The sequence below is a fragment of the Priapulus caudatus genome, unplaced genomic scaffold, assembly GCF_000485595.1.
Source record: "Priapulus caudatus unplaced genomic scaffold, Priapulus_caudatus-5.0.1 Scaffold183, whole genome shotgun sequence".
In the NCBI taxonomy this organism is placed as follows: Eukaryota; Metazoa; Priapulida; class Priapulimorpha; order Priapulimorphida; family Priapulidae; genus Priapulus; species Priapulus caudatus.
The window spans coordinates 196,063-206,758 of NW_014577244.1; the positions used below are offsets into that span (position 1 = coordinate 196,063).

At 45.9% G+C, this 10,696-nt stretch overlaps 1 protein-coding gene across 1 annotated transcript; it reads right to left on the reverse strand.

Moving 5' to 3' along the window:
• Positions 1 to 2,191: 2,191 nt before the first annotated feature.
• LOC106806864 (NF-X1-type zinc finger protein NFXL1-like) lies at positions 2,192 to 10,696 on the reverse strand. The gene is made up of 14 exons (XM_014808999.1): positions 10,417 to 10,696; positions 9,806 to 9,973; positions 9,379 to 9,518; positions 9,002 to 9,135; positions 8,260 to 8,701; positions 7,670 to 7,903; positions 7,117 to 7,248; positions 6,650 to 6,740; positions 6,013 to 6,133; positions 5,337 to 5,607; positions 4,232 to 4,454; positions 3,704 to 3,849; positions 3,055 to 3,252; positions 2,192 to 2,455 (listed from the first exon to the last, which is right to left on the reverse strand). The coding sequence occupies exons 1-14, from the start codon at positions 10,523 to 10,525 to the stop codon at positions 2,228 to 2,230; spliced, it is 2,637 nt and encodes an 878-aa protein (XP_014664485.1). The 5' UTR covers positions 10,526 to 10,696; the 3' UTR covers positions 2,192 to 2,227.

Here is a 10,696-nt window from a genome sequence, read left to right on the forward strand (position 1 = left end):
GTCCGGCCATGGCCGGACTGGCCGGACCGGCTCCGCCGGCCCTGTTGCATGGAAGTGTTTACTTCGTATTTTTCTAGGCGGTAGCACACGGTTGCCATCTGTATATCGCAATAATAATTTATAAACCAAAATAAATCACAATTTGTGACGGTAGATGGCGCTATACCCGCTTTGACGTTTCTTAGCGATGGCGTTCGAAATAAATAGGTTATGCTGCGTTCCGACATGTTTTGTAAAACTTTACTCTAATATAGACGTTTTATCAGCAGGGTGGAGAAGAAATACCAATTTTGCATTAAAGATATTGTCAATGAAATCTTGTAAAACGAACCAGACGAGTGTGCACCACAGACTGTTATCTGCATGTCTATATAATATGCTATATAATTGCCAAAACCTACCTAATTTGCATAAAAAAAAATTAAATATCAAAGCCCCTGTAATACGTTTTGGGGCCAGCCCTTATTCATTCACATACCAAAAATGAGAAAAATCCGTTGAACCTGAACTCCTCGACCATACCAATGATTTTACCCAGTCACGGGCAGTACACAATTTAACCACGGTTGAATTATTTCTACCGCGGTAAAAATAATTATTTCTGAGTACGACAGCCAACCATATACGCGCATGTAAATATAATTCTTCTAATTTCATCTTCCTCTCTCTCTCTGTCTCTATGTCCGGCCGTGCGTGCGTGCGTGCGTGCGTGCGTGCGGCTGTGCGTGATTACAGCCCCATACAGATTCACGATTATTGAGCCAACTCGTGGATCGACAGAGACATTCACACGATATAAGATTAATTTCGTCTCACGTTTATTGTCGACAACACGACCACAGCAGAGGTAATACAATAGGAAACGTGGCATGCCCCTTGTACGATATAACATTCAGTGCACAGCAATGTCTGCAAACAGTTTAAGCAAAACCAGTCGCGAGTTTTACTGTTAAGCAGCTGTAAACAAGATAGATGGTAATTATATGCGAAGCGCTCCCTCACTCGCTAGCTATGGCTAGGCATCGCAAGTAGCAATGGCCATGAATCACCAATCCCACCATACAGGAGCCAACATCCCACAACACAGGAACCACTGATCCCACCATACAGGAGCCAACATCCCACAACATGGGAACCACTGATCCCACCATACAGGAACCAACATCCCACAACACAGGAACCACTGATCCCACCATACAGGAGCCAACATCCCACAACACAGGAACCACTGATCCCACCATACAGAAACTGCCGATACCACCACACAGGAACCACTGATTCCACAATATATCTTGCCATTTAGAAACGAACCATCCCACCATCCATCAATCCAGCGATTCCACTATCCAGAGAGACCGGGTACAAGATGGCGTTGCGCAAAAGATGCGTTATTCCCCGACCGCCGAGAGCGGTTAAGCCGCGCACTTCCGCGCGACTGGGTGCACGCGACCGCGGGTGTTGTATGTAGCATCTCGCGCTGCCCGCTATACGAATTCGCGCGCCGAAGGAGGGCGGGCGCGCGAATCCGTATAGCGGGAAGCGTAACATCGCGCTGTTTTCGTGAGACGTCCACCGGCTTGACTACGGCGACCTTGGGGAGAGGGCATTTCCTGCTGCTGCTGCTTTGCTGCTCCAGAGCCGCGCTGCAGGGACCAGTATTTGGTGCTGCTGCTGGTTTGCCACGCCAGCCACGCCAGCCACACCAGCGCAGGTGCTCGCACGACGTGCCGTCGCCACGGGCAGCGCGGGGTCAGGTTGGTCGAAACGTGGTACGTACGCAGCCAGGCGCCGCTTTTGGAGATAGCATCTAGACCGCGCCCCCCCCCCCACGTGGAGCGCCGTACGACACTTCGTTAAAAGCTCTGTGATAGACATAACGCTATACTCGGCAGTAGCGCACGTCATCGCGTAGCGGCCAATGAGCGAGCGCATCATCGCTGATTGACAGCATTTATTGAGGTTTCTTGTAGGAGTGACTACGTCTTAGCCATGAGGCGCGCCACCCCCAAAAAAGTTTAGGGGCCGTTTGGAGATGGCCTCCTGCCGTCCATCGCGAAATGTCGGTTGGATTGCGCCCAGTTTTCGCGGAGTTCGTTTTCAGACTCCTGTCTAAGGTATCTGTCTAAGTGGACAAAAAGGGGGCGGCGTATTCGCTGTTGGGGCGCGGCTTACCGGGGCCGCAAGTCCGCCTAGGAAGCACACATTTATCTGAACAACAACGAGTGGCTTAGCTCGTAGATTTAAGCCACAGAAAGTAACCAACTGCCGCAGAGAGAACAGTCGCCGTGACGATGTGAGGAAGGTACTTCCTCCAGATGCTGATCTCCTCCTCGACCTGCCTTCGCTTACGAGGCTTCCTCTTGGGACCTTGCATTAGCCTCTCATATTCCTCAAGCGCTGCCTTCGCGTCTTCTTCTCTCTGCAGTGCTGCCTGCTGCTCTGCAATCTCTTTCTCCTGCCAGAGAGAAGAGAGAACAATTGGCACTACATAGCTGCTCAAGCATAAGCATGGTATTTTAAAGGGAGGGGGGCACTACGGGCAGTTTTACATGCCGTTCACCGGATGTCATCTTACATGTTAACTTGTGCTGTTACCTCAATGAGATCCCTAACAACATATCAACGTAACTGTGTCTGATGTGATTAGCTATATCATCGATCATATGAAACCATCATGTCAAACGTAGGATGTTTTGTCGTTGAGGAATCAAGATGTGATATGGTTCAACCAATCACTACCACAAGCATGCTGACATAGAGCTAGTTAGCTATTCTTCAGAGTCAGGAACTGGAGACGAATTTTTTGGTTGATGATGTGTATATTACTCTTGGAATAATTTCGACAGATTTTATTTCATCACGCCATAAATTTAATTGCGAGATAAACATTTACCTAAGTGACATATGCGGAAATCTTTGTCACGTTCTACTGACGCATAAATTTATTGGATTCACCTCAAAATTAATTCAATCTCACATGTATAATACCACGAGCATATCTATACATAGTATGTACTATGGCATAAATTATGTTCATAGTGCTACTCAGCGAACCTTCCTTAGTTTCTCCTGTCTCTCCGTGCACGCTGCGTCACATTCCAGCGTGACTGTCCCGCTGCGCACTGCTGCACACGTGAAGTCCCTCTTCCTCCTCTTACACGCACACCGAAGCTTGGCCTTCTCCACGCAGCTGGACGGCTGCAGACAGCTGGTGCTGTGACACTGCAGTGTACAGCGGTGGCCGCACGGCAGCTACGCAGTATGACGTTACAACGTAAGTGACAACAATGCACACACAAGGCACAGTTAGATATCACAGTAATTCCATTAAAAGTTAATATCTAGTAATTCTAGTTAATTCTAGTTAGTATCTCTAGTTAGTACAGCTAACTATCTCTAGTGAATGATGTGTGAAGGGTAAGGGTAATAATTGTTTGTGGTTTACCAGCTGCACTACATTCCCTCACACTGACAAGGTGTTACAGTCTCTATACAGTGTCACAAGCTACAGAAACCAGGAAAGCATTTAGTCTAGGCCCAGATTCACCTTTACATCTATCGCTATCCAGGCAGGATGTCTTTCATATGATTATACCATGAAACTAACTTTAAGTTTTTTAGACTGTCGACCAGAGGTTGCGAGAGTGAGAAGTCCTCTTACTCTCTTACTTACCATACTTACTTACCATCTTGAATTACTTACCATCTTTGGGCACTGGTTTTTACACGACAGCAGCATCTCTCTGTCGTTCTCACTGGCTGACAACCACACGTGACATTCCACATAGAGGTTAAGCATCTGACAGTGACAGCGCACTCTGACCATCTGCTTGCACGGTGGACACTCTCCTAGTGAATACAAGATAGACAATCGTGATACGATATAACCGTGTGATTATCCCAAATACAATATCGTGACACGATATATTACTTATAGCCACGTACACAGTACCCACAGATTTTCGCATTACCCACAGATTACATACCTTACAAGATGCACAAACATACAATACATCTTATGAATTATCTTGTCTTTACTAAAATATAAGAAAGAACAAATAATTTTGCACATCATGTACCATCAAACCGGCGTTATGCGTCACCTCCATAGAACAGCCACCTGTCTACAAAGGCCACTTTTGTCATTTCTCTCAAGTGGCCATCATGCACAGGTTTGACTGTACTTATATACACACTACATCATACAACCACCACACTCGTGCTATTGTACCATTGTGGCAGGGTAGCAGACAGAGATGGCTGCATCCTTTCGGCCTCGGTCGGTCGCATGCCACGTCACAAGTCTGACAATTCTCGCCGGCACTCTGATCGTCTGTCGCTCCTGACACCAGGTGGCAGTTCAGCTGGCAGCTGTGGTTGTCGCAGGCGAGAAGGCGGCCACAGCGATTGCAGCAGGAATACGGTCGTGCGTCCGCACATCCCATCGTGCTTGTCTGTCATCACACAATACCGGCACGTTATACACAATACCAACATGTTACAGGCAATATTGACATGTAATTAGCAAAATCATGTTATAAGCAATACCACAACATTATACAAAATACCGTCACATTACAAACACATTCAGGATTTCACAAGCAACTATACAGTGCACTCACAGATAGTGCATACCTCCGCCAGTGACATACGCCATACGCCATACGACTCACGAATAACCCACGATATACGCCAGCATACTATCGTAGCTCTGATAGAAGTGAAGAGATTGCTTAAGCAATCGATGATTGCTTAAATGCTTATAGTATAACATATTAGTAATAGTAAAGTAACTATAGTACTAAAGTAACACTATAGTAGAACATCTATATTATGACACTACTGATACGATATACGACTCACGAACACACGAATAGCCCACAATATATGCCAGCGTAACATCCATGCTCCCATGCAGCGTAGCTCCCATGTAACATGTATGTGTTACGAGCTGGCTCGCTGGCTCGCTGCCTCGACGCGCTAATATCGATCGCACGAACACACTAACACACGAACACACTAACACATGAACACACTAACACACGAACACATGAGACCGATCACATAACCTCCTCCAACTGCGTTGGGCAGAGGTAATAAGAACATAATGTCAGCAATACCATCACCTAACAGAAAAATAAGTAGGTTGCGAGCAATACCAACATTGTATCAGCGATATAGTCACATTAGCGATAATAACGGCAAAGTATCAGAAGGTTTACACCATCCTTGACCAATACCCCTTATTTTGTGATGATTAGTCATCATTCACATGCATTTCTACAAACAATTACTTCCTAATATGCATCATCAGTAAACTTCCACAGCGATCATACCTCGTGTCTGCCCAGACAGGTCACCCGTACGGGAACCTGGCAAGGTGGGCAGGGCTGCTTCTCAACGAACATCTGCACCTGCGGAGGAGGCTCCCACGGCCCTGCTCGCTCCACCTTCCTCTGCTTGCGCACAAGCACGGCCGTGTGGCACGGCCGCGGGCAGCGGTGACCACACTTCTGCGGCAGCTCGCACGTCTGCCTGCACACCGGGCAGCGGCCCGCGTGACAGCGGTGCGCGAGTCTGCTGGCATGGTGACAGTCTGGAGGAACCCTGCCGCGACGATGCAAACACAGCAGATATTCATGAGGGATGACATAACGTTCTTACATGCTGGATGCACAGACGACGGATGAATGGGATTGCATCTAATGTATAATAAGGAGAAGAAAAAGAAGAAGAAAAAGAAGGAGAAGAAGAAGAAGAAGAAGGAGAAGAAGAAGAAGAAGAAGAAGAAGAAAAAGAAGAATGAGAAGGAGAAGAAGACGATGATAATCATTTATCATTAGCATCGTTATTATATTAAAGTTTTAGGCATCTCTAAGCCAACATTTTCACATCTCAAAACTTGCATTAGATCGAATAAGCACCCCTAACCATTTCACCGCTCTTCTCCATTCGTTTCCTTTAACATATGCTTTATCAAACGTTGACCATCTAAGATGACTGTGCACTTACTTGCACTGCAGGTGACAGCGCGGGGGCTTGGTGACCTTCTCTCGACCGCACGGCACCGTCACCTTAGTGCCGCCGCACGAACAGTAGATGCTCACGGTGAGCGGACACGGATAACACGGACCTGCATCGTAAACGGCAGCACAGAGTCATCCCAGCTACGACTCACATCGATATTATTCCTCTGCCATATAAGCCAGTTTTGCATTACGCCGGTGCACACTCGATAACCGTGTTTCATAGCCAGGTGATAGAAGACGGGGGCACCAAGCAAGAACCTGTCACAGGCTCACAGCATGGTTCGAAATTAAGGGCAGCAAGCAGCAGTGTTTCTGCCTACAAGAGTCAGTTTGCTGCTTGCTCCACAATGACCCACGATGACTGCCGAAATGTAAAGCTGGCTTATCACAATGAACTGATGTGTATTAGTATACTAATACAACTGAACTTCATGGTAAAATGCAGCGTATATATTACCCAAAAAAACACAAGAAAATACACTTAATCGTCTAAGCATGTGTGCGCACATGTATAATCAGTGTTGCTTGCTGACATGTGAGATATGGATATCACGGAGTAACTACCTTGATAAAATGTGGTGAGAAAAAAACACTGGCTGCGTGCATAGTGTCACACTCACCGGGGTGGCAGCGACCGGCGCACTTGTGGTTTCTGCAGGATAGCGTTTTACCACATGGTAGTTCACACGGTGTGCAATCCCCATCACAGCACTACAAAACAACAGCTCTATATTAGTCTCTATATTATCTCTATATTATTAATCTCTATATTAGTCCGCACAGCTTGAAATACATGAAAACAAGGTAACACATAAACGTGATATGTAAAGACATAGAGATAGAGAGGGGGAGAGAGGGAGGCAGGGTAGGGGAGGGGGAGGGAGAGACAGTGAGGGGAAATAAAGATAAAGAGAGAAGAGAAATCATAAAACTATCTAAGAGATTCTGTGACAAGCCTGAGCAAAAAAGAGATCAAAAGAGAGAGGGAGGAAGGATGAAAGGAAGAATAGAGGATGGGAGGGAGGAAGAGAGAGGGAAAGAGAGAGATAGAAAGAAAAGAGAGAGAGAGAGAACAATAGATGTTTACCTTGCGCTTGCACTGATGTTTCTCACAATCACGCATCCTGGTACACTTCAGGTCACAGGTATAGTTACTGCCACACTGCACCGCCCGCTGACGCGCTCCACACAAACATGTCTTCTCCACTGTCTCGCGACACTAAAAACACACACGACACATCAGTCTAACACAAAACGTAGTGACAACCTGTACAATCAACGCTGAATCTACAAATAACCCCTAAACCATAAATAACACCGAGTAGTTATGCACATTAGAAAGGTAAATTATATCAGAACGACAAAGAACAAACGAAAATGATGAGCGAACAGGTAGGTATATCTTACTTAAATGCTTAACGACATAGTATAGGTATCCTAGACGTAGCATTCAATTAAACCTCTCTGGCAAAATTAACTTCACGGTGGTATCACACAGTGTTGATCACAGCCCTAATTTAATAGTTCCAATAAAAAACTCACTAGATACAGCTGGGCTTACAATATAAAAAAACACCAGTAGCATGAAATATTGCAGATCGGAGTAATATTTCAGTAGGCACGGGTCTCGAACGTCTAACCTTGCCACAGGGTCCGGTGTGGCAGCGCTGACAGCAGGGATGCATCCCGCAGCTCAACAAACGGTCACAGGTGTCGCCGCAAGGTGGCACGTCCTCGGTGCATGGTAGCTCAGCTGCACGCGTCTTCCCACAGGGGCAGCACCTCTGTGTGGCGCGGGCGCATGGGCCGCAGTCCCCACTGTGACACGGGCTCTCACATTTGTGATGACCACAGCTCAGCCACTGTCCACACACCTGAGGCAACAGTCAAAGATCGTTAAGCAATGGTTAAAGATTGTTAGACGATGGTTAGCGATCATTAGACAAGAATTACAATTTTTCAGCAAGGATAACAGGTAACAAGTTAAGGGCTAATAAAAGCTTTCAAACATTCAACATCCTCCACACCTTAATTTGTATTGCAATGATAAGAAAATTTTCATTTAAGAAGTTTCTCTTTCCATTCAACAAACCAATTCCCTCTTAATACTCCCTTCATTTAACAAAGTTTCTGTCTACTTTAATTGATCTTACCCCTCCTAATAAAGCTACAACCTCCTTCTAATTAATCTACTCCCTCCTTGCAATGAAGCTGAGCATTATCGACCAACCTTCTGACACTGCCACTCGCGCGCCGCACACGGCCGAACGGCCGTCTCTCTTCCGCACAGACATGGTTGCTCACTCTCCTTTGCGCAGCTTGGGCACGCCCCCTGGTGGCAGGGAGCAGTGCAGGCATGCTGGCCACATTGCAGGGTGCGCGCGCAGGGTTTCGAGCAGCTCCAAGCTCGTGCCGCGCACCGCCGAGGCACGGCCGTGCCGCGCCCGCAGTGACACGTCGTCTTCACCACCTGCGGACAGGGCGGACAGGGTCCTGGGTGACACAGCAGCAGGCAGGCGTGACCGCATGCTGGCTGCAGGTCCCGGCCGCACGTCTGCGCGCACGAGTGAGGGACAGTCCATGGGTCAAGCTTCGGGTCCTGGGTCTTGCCGCAGAAACACATGTACTTGGAGGGGCATTGTGCCTGAGTGTACTCCTTGCGGCATTTTGGGCTGTAGATGAAAATGAAAGTCCAAGTCAGTGTGAAATTTAGAAGTAGAGTTAGGTTTAGGGATAGAGTCATGACTGGGGATAGAGTTAGGGTTAGGGGTCATAGTTAAGAGTAGTAAGAGTATAGTTAGAGCTAGGGGTAGGGTCAGGGTTAGGGATATATAGTTAAGTTTAGTAGCAGAATGTTGGTCTAACGATGTTATATTTAGGCCAGACATTGCATACAACAGTCAGTTGTAGACTCACATCCTTATTTCTGATACACTTTGCAAGATTTGTATTCAGGTAGACTTGTCACATACCAGAACCAGTTGACCTCCTTTTGTGGGAAGAGGTCATCGGAAAGGCGTGACGTAGAATGATGGGCTCCCTCCATCACCCACTTCTGTATGCACTGCATGTGCAGCATACAATAGCACCCACCACAGTTCCACACCTGTAACAACAATAATGCATGTTCAATCAACACATCTGCTGCTTTCTACACACTTACATGTATATATGTGAGATTCTTATGGCTTTTCATGTGGACTCGTAACTGTTTGCACTGACCAGACTCACTTAATATGCACTGCATCCATTACCTATCAATACCTTACTAGTAAAAATCTGGTGGTAACTATATTTTACAAAGCATCTGCATGCTGATGTACGCGCGTTTATCGGTTGCCATGGTTACCGCATCAACTCGTTTGATGGACTCGATGCAGACAAGGCAGACGACGGCTCCGGACTGGAATGTCTCGGCAAGGTACTGCTGTGTGCGTCGCAGGCTTTCCTCGTTCCCATTCCCTCCACCACCATCGATGTAGTTCTGTTCTACAAGTACATACACGCTACACTCGGCATCACACGGCACGGCTACCAATAATTAACGGTTCGTGCCACTAATGTCAGTCATTATTGGTAGGTTTTTTTGCCCCCCCCCCACCTCTTCTCATGCTGTAAATGATGACCTAAAACCTGACTGTATAGTATAGTTTGTATGTGTGTTACCTACACAATGTATAGCGGTTATGCAATGCGATGCGATGTATGGAAAGTTAGCAACGTATGCAAGTTACATTCCAAGAAACATTCCAAAATATTTTACCATGGTCACTTACCACTGTATTCTTTCAAGACATGTTCTATTATTTTCTCATCTTCGAGCTCATCCTCTGAAGACTCGGAATCGCTATCATCTGCACCAGCAAAGCGCTGCAGCGCCACCTGGTGTTTGGCTGCTGCATCTTTAAACTTCTGCTCACTTGTACTCTCCGCAACTTGTATTCCTGCAGAGTATTGTGATTATTTTTTATCTTAACTATTTAAACACACATTTAATTTTATGAGATCAAGAGAATTGTGTAAAAGAAGAATGAAAAAGGTGTACGGTATAATATATAAATAGATGTGATATTTTTTGACATCTAAACCCATACAGACTTCTCGGAAGTCACTGGAAAGTCAATGTGATTGATTGTTTTAGTTTACAACTTAAAAGGCAGTGGCACTGACACTGACACGGTGGAATGGCAGAATGAAATATGGAATATGGCTAAACAAAACGTCAAAAGACCATGCATCATCAGTGCATCACTAAATCACAATATAATCTGTATTGAGACTTAATAATAACTATCACCAGTCACTAGGATTTAGTCATTTACTAGTTATCTTTTGTATTTTTTTAGAATTTATAATTATATCGTATTTTAAACTATCAATGGTTTACCCGCTCTTTCTTTCTGTGAACCGACTTTTGACAAATGACTTTGCTTCTGTCCACCTGCACCCCTTCCTCGGCCAGCGCCGCGACCTCTGCTCCACACAGGCTTCTCCATCAGTACTAGTACTACAATACACTGTTACACGTGTCCTTGGGTTTTAATTACACGTCATCCCATGTTACATCCATATGCTACCTAGATGAACGTAACTTCATGTCCACGTTGCTTCAGATACGGTTCTGTTACGTCGAGGTTAGATAAATAAATTCAGACGTTTCAACGCGA